Genomic DNA, 15,489 nt, shown 5'->3' with positions numbered 1-15,489 from the left:
GAGAAAAGGACCTGTACCAATTGGCTAGACAGGGGGGGGACTGAGCTAGTAAAGATGTGCAGCAGGTAAGGGTGATAAAGGATAATGAGGGAAACATACTCACAAGCAAGGAGAGTGTGTTCAGCAGATGGATAGAGTAATTTGAGGGGCTGATGAATGAAGAGAATGAGAGGGAGAGAAGGTTGGATGATGGTGCTGATAGTGAATCATGAAGTGCAGTGGATTAGAAAGGAGGAAGTAAGGATAGCTATGAAGAGGATGAAGAATGGAAAGGCTGTTGGTCCAGATGACATACCTGTGGAAGCATGGAGGTGTTTAGGCAGTGGAGGCTTTATCTAGATTGTTTAATGAAATCTTGGAAAGTGAGAGGATGCCTAAGGAATGGAGAAAAAGTGTTTTGGTACTGATTTTTAAGAATAAGGTTGATGTGCAGAGCTGTAGTAACTTCAGAGGAATTAAATTGATCAGTCACAGCATGAAGTTATGGGAAAGAGTAGTGGAAGCTAGGTTAAGAAGGGAGGTGATGATTAGTGATCAGCAGTACGGTTTCATGCCAGGAAAGAGCACTACAGATGCGATGTTTGCTCTGTGAGTGTTGATGGAGAAGAAAAGAGAAGGTCAGAAGGAGTTGCTTTGTGTCTTTGTGGACTTGGAGAAAGCATATGACAGGGTGCCTAGAGAGGAGTTGTGATATTATATGAGGAAGTCGGGAGTGTCAGAGAAGTATGTAAGAGTGGTACAGGATATGTACGAGGGTAGTGTGACAGCGGTGAGGTCTGTGGTGGGAGTGACGGATGTGTTTACAGTGAAGGTGGGATTACATCAAGGATCAGCTCTGAGCCCTTTCTTACTTGCAATGGTGATGGACAGGTTGCGAGATCAGACAGGAGTCCCTGTGGACTATGATGCTTGCAGATGACATTGTGATCTGTAGGGAACAGGTGGGGGAGACCCTGAAGAATTGGAGATATGCTCTAGAGAGAAGAGGAATGAAGGTCAGCCGGACTTAGTATATATGTGTGCGAATGAGAGGGAAGATAGAGGAATGGTGAGGATGCAGGGAGTAGAGGTGGCGAAGGTGGATGAGTTTAAATACTTGGGATCAACATTTCAGAGTAATGGTGAGTGTGGAGGACAGGTGAAGAAGAGAGTACAGGCAGGATGGAGTGGGTGGAGAAGAGTGTCAGGAGTGATTTGTGACAGACAGGTACCAGTAAGAGTGAAAGGGAAAGTCTACAAGAGGGTAGTGAGACCAGCTATGTTACATGGGTTGGAGACAGTGGCATTGACAAAAAGGCAGGAGTCATAGCTGGATGTAGCAGAGTTAAAGATGCTAAGATTTGCACTGGGTGTGACGAGGGTGGACAGGATTAGGAATAAGTATATTAGAGGGTCAGCCCAGGTTGGAAGGTTTGGAGACAAAGCCAGAGAGGCAAGATTACGTTAGTTTGGACATGTGCTGAGGAGGGATGCAGAGTATATTGGGAAAAAGATGCTAAGGATTAAGCTGCCAGGTAACAGGAAAAGAGGAAGGCCTAAGATAAGGTTCATGGATGTGGTCAGAGAGGGCATGCAGGTGGTTGGTGTGACACAGCAAGATGCAGAGGATAGGAAGAAATGGAAACAGATGATCCGCTGTGGCGACCCCTAATGTGAGCAACCAAAAGAAGAAAAAGATCTGCTATCTAAACTGTCTGCACATATTACTCTCTCTGCAGTTAGTACCTATGCTATTAAAAGCATCTTTGTTGTACTGTCATGATGTTACTCTGAATTGTACATTACATATATTTTATTTTAGGCATTGCTATATTCTTTGTACGTACATAACTTAATGCTAACCAAATTTCTCAAACATATTGCTACTGCATTCTCAAAATACTCTACTTTTGCCTTGTAAATATTCATGTTGTATACTTCTCTGTTTTTGTACTGTTAAGTATCTTACAACTTGAATTATCATAGGAGGTTACTAGGCTATTGGCCTTGAGGCCCTTAAGCCTAGCCAAAAGTTTATCCCATGTTTAGACAAGTCAGCACCCTGATGCCCCTGTCCAGGGACATGGGTGGAATCCCAGGGGTATATTTTCTGTTTCCCATCACATTATCCAGGTTGCGCTTAAAAAGGTTTAAAGAGGTACTCTGCTCAAGGTGGAGAGGGAGTCTATTCCATAGATAGGGGAGTCTCTGGGACACAAATCTGTTCCACAAACAATTCCTGTTGATGTCACAGACTAGGTTGAGGTCACGTGTGCGAGTTACTTGAGTGGAACTTGACTTGCGGATATGCAGCACTCTCATCATGTGGTCCATGATTGCCTTTTATGCCAGACAGAGGTCACCTCTGAGGAGTCTGTATGAAACTGAGTAGAGGGATAGGGCTTTTAGCCTGTGTATGGTAGATGTTTGAGGCCCTGGATTCTCCTGGTGAGGAACCTCTATCTCTCTCCAGCTGCTGCATGTGATTTGTGAGGTACATGCCGATAGGGTGTTGTACTCAATAAGGGCCCTTATAAGGGAAAAATACAGGGATGTAATGACTTCCTTGTCCCTGAATGAGATACCATTACTGGGCCTTGTAGAAGGCTTTCCATACAATGGAAGCAACATGGTGGTCAAAAGTCAGGTTGCTATCAACCTGGTGCCCAAATCTCTCACAAGTGATTGTGTGCTTAGGACATTACTAATGTGATAATTTGTGGGGACGTTACTCTCCCGAAAGGGGATGATGATGCATTTTTATGTATTCAGCTTAAGGCCATGTTTCCGGCACCAGTCATTTTCTGAGTCAAACCCTCTTGGAGGATGTCTACATCACTAGGGGAATTGATAGCACACAGCTTGCAGTCATCTGCAAACGTGGTCATCCATAGCTCTCTGGTTTTGGCCTGTATTTCAGAAAAGTGTATCCCAAATAACAGAGGCCCCAAGACCGAACCAGTTTGTTATTGGTCTATTGCTTGAGCTGGCTTCCTCTATTTTGACTATGTAGGTTCTGTCAGTGAGCCAGTTTGCTACCCATCTGGTAACATACAGACTGATGCCTAGTTGAGAGAGTTTATCTATTATGCCTGAGTGAGGAATAGTGTCAAAGGCTTTGGCCAGGTCAAGGTAGGTGGTGTGCACCATCTTCCCCTCGTCCATGGTTTTGGTGACTGACTCAAAAAAGTCTACCAAATTTAGCAGACATGACCTCCCTTGATGAAGCCAAACTGTGTGCGATCAAGTATTTGCAGGTTGCCAATGTATGTGTTAATGAAGTCCATGATGATCTGTTCCATGGCCTTGCAGATCAGGCTAGTTAGGCTGACGGGTGTATAATTTCCACCTTTGTGTAAAGGGATGACAGTGGCTGTCCTCCACTCAGCTGGGACGAAGCCAGATCTCAGGCTTTGGTTGAATAGGGCCGTCTAAATGGTGCTGCAAGTTCCTGCCTGAGTTCACGTGGCATGCAGCCTGGTATGTTATTGGGTCCCAATGGAGGCTGTTTTTTTTGCCTTTGAGAGAGCAATGATGACCTGATCCCTAGATATAAGGATTTTTTAATTACTTTCCTGGAGCTTTTCTCCTCGGGTCTCCGCTGAAAAAGGGCTCTCTGGGCCCAGTTGGACTAACCCAGTTAACAAATGTAAAAACAAATAAAAAAATAAAAAGTAGCAGAATTAAATTAGGAAAGAACTTTTGTTAGCAGTAACAAACTGGAGCTATGTATTAGATACCCTGAAGAACTTGATGGTAGATTTCTAAAGATGTATGTATGTGCGAGTTTGTACAGTGCTAACAAATTGCATCAATGGTGATTAACTGGCAGGGAAAGGAAATGAAACTTACCATAACAGCAGATCACTGCTACTATAGCATAGGCTACATGGATTGTATCCTGCAAAGGATATAACAGCTGGCCAGCGTCCAAAGCATCAGGTCCCTTTCACTTGAACAAACTGTCAGCTTGAGCTGAGGTTATTAAAAAGACAAGTTTAACTGACAAGCCCTTCAGAGTTTTCATGATAACTGAGAGATAGAAGTTAATCCCAGAGAGGACATTGCTATGAAAAAAAAAAAAAAATACATACCCACCCTGGAACATAACGGTAATGGGGGTGGAGGGAAGGGAGTGGTTACTACAATATTCAAATATTTTTTTTTTTTTTTTTACATAAGAAGGAATGTTAAATAATTAGCTTTTGGACATTCTCAAAAGATAAAAGTAAACATGTTAACATATAAGCTTGACAGTTTAAAATCCTGAAAGATAATACAGCAGAAAAATACACATTCTATACTAACATGTTCAAAACTTTCCCAACTTTGTCAGGGCGAATGGGGCTAGGCAGCAGCAATTTTTAGCAGAAGCAGTTTTAGATGGACAATTTTCTTCTGGATCGGCTTCAGAGTTGGAAAACAAATACTTATATGACTGAGGAATTCAATACAACACTGTCAGGCTTCCTGGGGACAGGAGACTGACTGTCAGGCAAACTAGCAGCAGTGAGAAAAACATTCTCTAAATCAGACAAATCAGGAAGAACAGGTGCAGACTTAGGCATATCCAACTGTAACAAATCATAATACATTTTCTGCACAATAGGAATTTATTTCTGCTCCCAATGAAAACCCTTTCATCCCGAGTCTCAGAAAAAGAAAAATCTTTAATAGGGGAATCAAACTATACTTCACTCAGAATGAAAATGTTCAGATTTCACAGAAACTCCTGAAGTATCTTCATCCCCTACAATGTAGGCATTCATGTCATATCTCAAACCACCACAACATAGCTCTATACACCCTAACCCAGGACCCACCAATGGTAACCATCACCCCACATCTATCAACAGAAATACCCATAAGTCACTATAAATTGCAAACCTAAACCTCCATAGCATCAAAAATAAGATCTCAGACTTTCACTCTTGGGTCACTCACCAACAACCAGATATCATAGCAACCACTGAGACCTGGGTAAAACCCCACATTAAAGACTCAGAATTTCTCCCACCCGGCTTTCAAACAATAAAGTTAGACAGAGCCCAGAAAAAAAAGTGGCAGTGCAGCTCTCTTCTGTTTTCCAGCTCCCACAATCTTATCCCATTTACTAATAACATTCCAGAGTTCTCACATGCAGAAATCCTCATTTATTTCCAAAACATAAACAACAAGAAACTCTGTATAGTAGCCCTCTACATACCCCCCAGAAACAACATTCCGATACTTGATATCCTAGCCTGGATTTCCACCAAAATTAAAAATAAGACGATCATACTAGGCAAGAAAAATATCAACTGGTTTCAACTAAACTCTAACCACACATCCTCTAACATCAATCTGTTCAACAACTTCATCCAGCTTATAGCCTCCCCCACCAGGTAAAGCAAAGAGACAGACAAAGGAACCATCTTGGACTGGATTCTAGTTTCTAACCCCAGCAAAATATCTTCAGCCAGTACACTCCCAAACAGCCTCAGAGATCATCTCCCAGTCTTTATTAAATGAGCCTCCCCATCCAGCCAATGCCAGAATCAATAGAGACAAACAAGGAACCTGTCCTCATTCAACCCAATCACCTTCAAGAATATTCTAAAAGCAATCAACTGGGATTTACTAAAATCCCTCCCTTTAGACGATGCTGTTCAATACCACCTTCATGAATACCCTAAATAGCCTTGCACCTATACATGTACAGCGGATAAAAAATAACCATGCCCCTTGGCTTACCAAATCCACCTGGATTCTCATGCATGCCAGAGACAAAATATTGAAGTTATGGCACGCACACAGAAATACCCCAGACCTTCTAAAATTCAGAGAGCTAGACAACCATGTAAAAAAAAAATTGTCAACAAAGATAAAAAAAGACCATCACTTAAAACTGCAAACCAACCACCAGCAAAATCCAAAGAAATTCTGGACTTCCATAACCTCATTACTTAACCCAGACAAAGAAACAATCCTTGCCCACTACCTGCAAGTCTAGCAACCAGTTTCAATTCCTTCTTTACCAACTCCATAGCTGACATCACAGCAAAATTAAATTTCTGCACTAATCAAACATCCACACTTGAATCCTCTACCCACTCCCCCTCTCATACTCAATCCCATCTCTCAAAATAACATACCACCCACCCCTATTCATCCTAACCTCAACTATAAAACATCTACTACATAAGCTCAAACTCTGCTCTAATGCTCCAGATAATCTATCCTCAGAGTACCTAAAAACTGCCACTGATAGTATCTCTTTCCCTGTAAGCATACTAATAAACCCCTATGTTCCCAAAGTCTCGAAAAAGGCATTCATCCTTCCTCTCCACAAAGGAGGCAAAAATACAAACATCACTAACTTCCATTCCATTGCTATTCTCTCTCCTATCTCCAAAACCTTAGAAAAATGCATCAATTCCCAACTTCTCCAATACCTTCTGGACAACCAAATACGATTATCCTTACAACATGGCTTCAGACTTGGACATAGTACCACCACTGCCCTTCTCTCTTTTATGGAAACTGTAAACAGAGCCCATGATACTGGTAAAATTGTCTCAGCTCTCTTCTTTGACCTAGCCACAGCCTTTGACACCATTTATCACCCTCTTCTAATCTCCCAACTCTCTGCAATCGGTCTGTCCCACCCACCCTAACCTGGTTCTCCAGTTGCTTACATGAAAGACGACAAGCTGTAAGATGGCTTCTCTCCTTTCCTAAACACCACCACTGGCATTCCCCAAGGCTCCATACTTGGACCAGACTTACATAGCATATTCATACAGAACTTCCACTCATCACTAACCAAGGACTCATCATCCAGTACACAGATGACTCCACTATCATCTGCTCTGCTAACTCTGTTTTCAGCTTACTTATACTAACTCAAAATGCCTTTTCCTCCGCAGAATCCTGGATGCATAACAAACATCTTACCCTAAATCCTAACACATCTAAAATCATTCTCTTCACCCCCAAGAAAACAACCCCCTTAAGCAAGACTGACTTTACTATCTTCTCTCTTAACAAATCATTAATAGAAGTGGTTACATACACAAAACTCATTGGGGTCACTATTGACGAGCACATGAAATTTGACCTTCACATACAACAAACCATTCATACAACACACTGTAAACTTGGAACCCTTTATAGGCACAATCACTTCCTAAGCCCCTCCACAAGAAGAACCTTAGCCTCTGCATACCTATTACCTTCTCCTCTACAGCACCCCTCTACTTACAAACATCCAAAACTCCTCTAAAAATAAACTTGAAGGATGCTACAATAAAATCGCTAAATTCGTAACCAACTCCAAATACTCCAACCATCACTGCTCTGCCTTAAAATCACTGAACTGGCTAGAACTACCTACCTGTTCTATTTACAACCAATCACAGCTCACAAAACACTCTTCAATCCCCAAGACTGTCTTGCCCTTAGCTCAACATTCCACTACTACCACCAAAATAGACTCTTTAGATCAGAGGACCAAACGCTCTTACAAGTTCACAAACCTAACCTCCCACCCAGCCAGCTTCTCTGCTCTTACTCTATAGCCAAAACTTGGAACAACTTGTCTCCAACCTTCAGAACAACTCCAAACCCCTCCTTCTTCAAAAGTTCCCTTTTTACCTACCTCTCTTCATGTTGCAAATGTACTTGCACCAAGCCCCCCTAAAATATGTAGGCTTGTTTTGTCTTGACATCATTGTCTTGTGTTGTTTTATGAAAATTGTACCACTGTATGTGGATATCATACTCCATATTAGTTATTTATATAACTACCTGTGATTGTAGAGGCTCATAACTGCTCTATGATGCCCCTTCTTTATGTTCATTTAAACACTTGTATTTACTATTCTCTTGTTACTGAGTGTACTGAATTGTATTACTGACTGTAGAGATCATAGTCACAATTAGCCATGTATTTAGTTATCTAAACCTGATTATGTAGGCTCACTATTGCTCAATGATGTTCCTGCTACAAGTTCATCTCAACTTTTGTATTTATTATTTTCCTTGTGACTGAATTGCATTTCATTGTAATCTCAACTTGTCCTGTTGGAGTTTTTTCTTTTTATTTGGATTGTATTTTATTAGCTATTTGTATTGTATCTGCATCTTGTACTGTGGAGCTTTTCTCCCCGAGCCTCCACTGAAAATGGGTTCTTCTGACCCAATGGACTTTCCTGGTAAACAAGAAGCAAATAAATAAAAATAAATGCCTGCACTTCTGACTGACAATCTGACTCAATGGAAGCAGGTTCAACGCAGTACTATTCATCATACACTCTTTTGGACACTGCAGTGAAAAATATATCTAACATTTGCTTTTACATACTTCAGTCAAACTTTGCCTTTTTTGCCAAACTAACAATTGTGTCACTTAACCCTCAGCACCGTACAAATGGTGGCTTATACAAAATTTATCAAAGAAAACATTTTTTGCTGATATATATATAAACTATCTTGATGTGCAGTTTAAGTTGACCATGCATCACTCAGCAAGGGCCATAAGTAACAATGCATACATTAACTATTATTTGTCTGAATTTTTTTCACATACAATGAGTGAATGTTATGGCCCATAGTTGTGAACTAGACACTGCCTCATTCCCTGTGTAGCTGTACATCATGCACAAGCCTGTCAAAGGGGTTGCTCTGTTACTACCATTGGCTGGCAACCATTACCATGGAGGGAGTGATAGAAGGAAGCTGCACTACTAATATCTCTGACTGGCTGTGCTAGCTACACACCAGACCAACACATGATCATGGTGTGCAGAAGGCAACAGGGTCATAACTGAAGGGCACTCCCAGAATCAGCCAAGCAATGGAAATGGGCTTTATGCAGGACAAATACTTGATCCATGACTATATCTGTGTCTGGGATAGGGTGGTGTTTAACTGCTCCTCAGCAGCTCCATGGTGGTTACAGACTCATGTCATTACCCACTGTTCAAATTGGGTAAACTGTGCCACCTTCAAAACAGAAGAGAGATGGGCCACGCAACAAAAATGAGAAGGGTGATTACTCGGTACTGCCTATATGACTTTACAGATACTGCAATACCTATGGTTATAAACATTAAGATATTTTGTAGTTATCAACAAGGTGACTATGAGGAATCCTACCATACAGAAAGAGGTGGTAAAGTAAGCTTGTGTGCCAAATATGGGAATCATGGTCAATGTCAGAATGCTAGACTAACATGTTGGTGTACACCCCCATGCATCACAGACTACCTGGTAGTTGATGGAATGGTAGCCCTTCCTCTTCCAGTATCACTCCCAGAGTGGTAGCATGGGTGCAGTCTACTGCACCAAGCACCTCAGGAATACATGCCATCCCACAGAATGCATGAATGGTACTCGGGCTGAGTTGACACTGGAAAATATATGTATTAATCCAGAAGTATGAGTTGTAGTTTAGGAAATGCTAAAGTATACTCAAACAAAAGTCTAAGAGATACCTAACATGCCCCAGTTTGTCTCTGGAAGATCCCTGTAGCACATATGGTAAACGCTACGCATTCTTTGGCATCCACAGGTACAGAAAGGCTATGCCTCTCCCAGTCCCAGTCTGTATGTCATACAAACTCTCAAAAGCCCGTACTATTTTTCTGTTCATGATTTCCCAAACAACAAAGTTCAGAAGGATCAGTCTTCACCTATATTTTCTCCTTTTCACTTGGTACATGCTGCTGGAAACAGCTAGTTTTGGCATCACCTCAGAATGGAAGACAGCTAAGCTGGCAGTGAAAGCAGACATCTTTTCAAATTACAAACTATGGAAAAAAATGTAACTGATTTTTTTTTTTTTTTTGGTAACTACTCAGTGCCAGTTTTCCACATATTCCTCAATTAATTCTCATTATTCATTTGCGAAGTGATATCTCAGATGTCTTCAAACATCTGTGCCTGAGTGCAGCTGATGTCTCTAAACAGTACCCAACTACACTCAGGTGCAGCCTGTGATAATTACTGATAGAGCTAATCACAATGACTATGAATACTACCCTTAGTCAGTCTCTGATTAGCAGAATTGCATTAGAAAAAACTTCTCCAATTTTTGAAAGACCACATCACTGTTTTTTTTTCCCTCATTTTTTTCAACAGCAAACATATTATTGTGGGGAGCTCAAACTTTACTGAAAAGAATTACCTCACATGTTGGTGCACTGGCTATACACAAGGTGGTACAGTCCAAACATAAATTTCTTGCTTATTAATACCAAAGACGCAACTAAACAACATTACTATATCACAACAGCTTATACACCAATTTTTTTCCACTGAAAACCTTGCAGGAGATTCATAAAGTCCTTCAAAGGAAATTAGAGAGAGTTGACACATTTTTCTCTTGGTATTTCTCGTTAATTTCACAAAATCACTGATTTTAAACATATTCCATAAGAGAACAGATTTTAAGATCAACTCCCCAAAAAAAAAACAGACAAATAAATAAAACATGTAAGAAACCACATTCACATAAAGGTATCTGACTACAAACAAAAGACATGTCTACAGAACTTGACCGCTAAAATGCCAGGTATGGCATGATATTTAAATGAATGGATAACTGATAACATGAGTATTTTAAAACAGGGATGTAAACATGTCTAAAAATAACCATTACTGATGGATCTACTGCATATCAGCAAGTCAAATGGCATCAGAAATACTCAGTCTAGGCATCTAAACCTCTTCTGCAACATCAACAGAATGGTTTGTAGGGGACAGCTACATCACACATTGAATACCACTGCTGTGGAACAGACTCCCATCCACATCAAAGTTCATCCTTGTCCATATTCAAAAGTGCAACTTAGATCTATGGACGAGAAATGGAAATTTACTCAAGGATTGCCCCTGTAAAACTAGTGGACAGAAGCAGCTCCTAAATGTTTTATCCCATGCATGGGTCCCCTCAGATTATCTAGGGTATGATTCCAGTTCACCTAGGGTTGATATATAATTATCGATCATGGGATGGATAAGGCCAATCTACAAGCAAATGGGAAAGGTTATTTTGAGCACAAAAAGTAAAACTGGCTAGGCTTAAAATGGCCCACAAGGCCAGCTAACTTAGTACCTGTCTATGAACTTATAATAATGTACTTAAAATAAATGGTTTATTGAATGAGTACAATATGCCTCAAATATCTGCAGGTTACTAGTGATAAATAAGAAACTTTCACACTGTATACTGATATGCTGCATAGTTCTGGATTAAACCGTTATGAAATATCACAAGTATTCTTGAAGAGCACAGATTTGAAATTATGCACATTCATACATGAAGGGTTGAATAATTTATAATATGTACACATATACCAAACTGCCTGTATATATGCATTTCTGTAATTAACTCTGTAATATTATTCATATTTAACTTTTCTACATTCATCTTACTTATGTACATTTATGAACTGCAATTACACTTGCTATTATTCTTTTCATAATGCACCTTATGTACTGTTACAATCAAAATAGAACTGAAGAAATAATTTTCTTATATTCATTAATTTATTAATTCTCTATTTATATGCCTAATCTAAGTGAAAATTGTGGTGGCGTTATTCTAATGTAAACTCTTTACCCTGTCTTGATTTTCTCTGTTTCTGTAGCATAAATTTCCAATCAGGCGGATTACATGTGCTTTAAAGCCTTCAGCAGGATGCAGGACTTGCTCCACTCTAGATGGGGAATGAGAGATGCTAAATACATTTCCACCGAGTTTACCAATTAAATGCGTCTGCTGCAAGATTTCTATGGAGAGAAAAATAAATGTTGGATTTTAATCTTATTGTAAAGGTATCAAAATAGACATAAAACAAATTGCACTTACCGTTTAATAAAATCCAATTTTCATTCAAAGAAAGATGAAACAAAATAAAACAAAGCAACCCTATCATTATCCTAACCTGTCTAATTTGACTTCAATATTTTAAATACTGGATTTGCAGTTAGCAAAAACTACAGTTGTGTAAGTAAACTTATCATAGCAGTAGATGTTCAATACATTACCTTTTCAGTAACCCAAGATATACAGAATGTATCCTGCATAGGAATGGACTTCTGGCAAGCTTCCAAAGCTTTAAGGCACCCTCCCACAAGTTTGTGCATCTATAGGAACTTGAGAGTGAGCTGCTATAAAAGTAGACATATGGATGCCAAAAATCAGAGTTTTCTTGCCTCAGAAACTATCAAGGATAGAACCTTGCAAACTAATATGTACCAGAAGAAGAGGTGAAGTATACCTACCCTGGCAAATAGCAATAAGTGGAAAGAGGGACAGTTCTTGCACTGCAACAGTGATGTATTCCAACATCTCCTGCTATGCTTTTACTTGCACAACTGTACCTTAAGCTATACGAGACAAATAGCAATGCTTAGATAAAAAAGTGAGAAGGGTGAAGAATTAGAATCCAGGAGCCACTGGAGCATACTTCTATTAAACCTGATCCTAGTCCTAGAGAAACCGTCAATTTTATAGTGCTTGGTAAAAATATGAACAGAAGACCAAGCTGCTGCTCTTAGAATATTTCAAGAGTCCACTACCTTCCAAATTACAGAAGTAGCTGTAAGCTCAACAGAATGGGATCCAAGTTTGCATGTAATCTGCTTTGATACGACCTTCAAAAGAAAAGCACTGATTAGAATTTCAATAGTGTCTTTTGCTCTGTCAAAGTAGTATCCGAGTTCTCTGTGGACACCCAGTGTATAAAGAATTTTCTCTTCCTTATTTTTTGGTTCTGGAAACAATACAGGGAAATGACCAGAATGATTAAAAGTAAACTTTAAAACCACTTTTGGCATAAATTATTTGAAGGTGTACATATGTGTGTGTGTGTTTGTATTAAGTTAACAAGTTATGGGGGAGTTTGGCTTTCAGTTTGAGGGTTTTTATTAAAACAAAATGTCTTGTAAAATGTGACACAGGTTCCAATGTTGATAATAAGAAAAAACTGTATAAAAAATTAACCTGCCAAATGTCAATGGGTGCATGCATCACAAAAGCTGGAAACAGACATTTTAAAAAGCTGCCCTATATAATAGGTGTGAATAATGGCTTCCTACCATAGTGGCTACACTTTCCATATTATCTTGGAATGTGACTGGTCTCATAGGTGCAGACAAAATGGAAAGAATACTTAATTAAATTAAGAAGTGCAAATAGCGGTGGTATAGGAGACACATTTGGAAATAACTGATCATGCAAATTTGATAAAGAAAGAATTTTAGGATGGATATTCTGCAGAATATCAGGGACAAAGGGAAAAAAGGAGTATTTAATTACTAGAGGAGCTACAGTAGTGACAGAAAAGGAAAAAAAATAATAATGGCAGTTTTGTAGTAGCAAGGGGCTATGGGTAAGAGATGAGGATTATGCTGGCATGCATTTATATTTCATGTAAAATGGCTACTTTGGGGCTTGAAATTTGTTGGGAGAAATAATCAGCTTTCAGCAGGGAATATTACTTAAAAGTAGGGACTGGAATTTGATTTGTAACTAGCAATGTAACTGTGGGGCCTAGACGAGAAAATATAACAAAAGAGGGTAGATTTCTGAAGAAAGTTATGAAAATATTTGGTATGAAAGATGTCAATTCAATAGCAGGAACTTGGGGTGAATTTACATATTATTCCCCAAGGTACAATAACTAGCAAGACTTGACAGAATTATATTTCACAGGAACATGTGCATTTAATTGACAGTTTTGAACTTTGGTACACATGCATTAACTATTTCAGACCATGCACCAATGCAATGTAATGAAATAGAGATGAGACAATAGTGCTTTCGCACCTACTTGCTAAAAAGAGAGGAATTTAAGGAATGGGTAGTGGAAATTATCTGAAAGTTATTACGGAAGATAGATAATACTCCAAATGTTACAGCTAGTCAGTTGAATAAAATGAAAGTGGAGTTTAAAAATAGGGTAGAAATAAGAGAGAGATCGAGATCTGATTAAGAAGTAATAAGAATTATTTAGAAAGGCTGACAAAGGTTAAAGTACTACAAAATAAGGGGAATCTCAGAATATGAAGAAACAAATTTGCAAGTGCTAAAGAGAAAATAAGGAAGTACCTGGATAACAAAGACTGCTGTTTTAGCACTTCTGTGGATCCCTAGTGATATCTGCATTGCTTACTGTACTTATTTCCTTGTTTCACTTGAAAGAAAGTTACGGTTTGTCGTTTTTGCATTTAAGTTACCTGCAACACATTGCATTTAAGTTACCTGGCACTTGCTCACTAAAGCAATTATATAAGTCAGCTCTAAAAAATTAAAAGCACTACACCCTCACAAACTCCCCTTGAGTACCTTGTTCCCCATTGGCCCTTTTTTCAATTATAAAGGAATTCCCAATACTATTCTAGCATGTCCAAAGGTCAGTTGTCAATCTCCTCTCCAGTCCAGCTGGTGAATCTGGGAATCCTGAGGCAATGTTACAACTGCCTCATGTACACAGACAACCCTCTCCTCCCAACAAATTCCAACACATGTGAGAGATGCAACCATATAGCCAAACTGGAGGCTAAGCTCTCTCAACTCAGTACTGGCGTAACCAGTCAGGAGGAGAAGGAAACCACACTCACTACAATTCCAGTCTCACATAGACCTACCATGACAACAAACCAAACACATAAACACACAAAAACATACTCGGAGGCTCTAAATAAAAATCTGCCTAAGCAGAAGAGACCTCCAAAGCAGACACCCAAGCAACCGCTACCCCAAAACAAAACACGTGCAACACATAGCTCACAAAGCCAGTGTGCCGAACAGTCACAGCCCTTAAGGCTAAACAACACACCTGATACACTTGTAATAGGTGACTCTATCGTCAGGCACACTGACGTCTCGCTCACCAGGCTGAACAAGGAGAAGGTCACGGTGAGCTGCCTGTCGGGTGCTAGGATCCGCCACAACACAAGCACTCAGGTCACTCCAAGGCAAGTACAAATATGACTCAGTCATTGTCCATGCTGGTGTGAATGACCTGAAATGTACCTCCCTGGACTACATGAAAACATAGAGGAGCTCTCTGAGCATGTAGCCCAGGCCGGTATGACCCTGACCTTGAGTAGCATCTTACCCTCACCAAGAATGATGCCACAATCTGAAGACAAGATGATCAATTTCAACAATTGGCTTAAGTATTGGTGTCATTCAAAGGGGATCCAATGCCTGTCAGCCTGGGATGACATGCTCGACAAGCCACGATGCTTCGCTAGGGACGGCTTGCACCTGTCACCCCTGGGCTTTCGGATATTGGCAAAGGCTCTTGCTACTCCCATAGTACCTTTTTTAGGCAAGGCTCAAAAGACAAACCCACCTCCATAGGTATCACAAGGGATAAGAAACTAAGAGTAATGCTACTAAACGCCAGAAGTCTAAACCTCAAGATGCACGCACTCGAAACTCTCCTTAGCATGGAGAACATCGATATCTGTGCAGTAACAGAAACCTGGTTCAAGGCTCCCGAGAGCACCCCA

General features: G+C 40.0%; 1 protein-coding gene across 1 annotated transcript in view; it reads right to left on the bottom strand.

Moving 5' to 3' along the window:
• ATXN10 (ataxin 10) overlaps positions 1-15,489 on the bottom strand; it is a 1,253,568-nt gene that overhangs the window by 112,564 nt on the left and 1,125,515 nt on the right. The window contains exon 7 of the mRNA XM_044087236.1: positions 11,585-11,754. Within this exon, the coding sequence (XP_043943171.1) occupies positions 11,585-11,754 (170 nt within the window). The remainder of the gene's footprint in view (positions 1-11,584; positions 11,755-15,489) is intronic.

The sequence above is a fragment of the Protopterus annectens genome, chromosome 11.part0, assembly GCF_019279795.1.
Source record: "Protopterus annectens isolate FY-2018-M chromosome 11.part0, PAN1.0, whole genome shotgun sequence".
NCBI lineage: Eukaryota > Metazoa > Chordata > Ceratodontiformes > Protopteridae > Protopterus > Protopterus annectens.
This window is presented reverse-complemented; position numbering and strand designations above follow the sequence as displayed.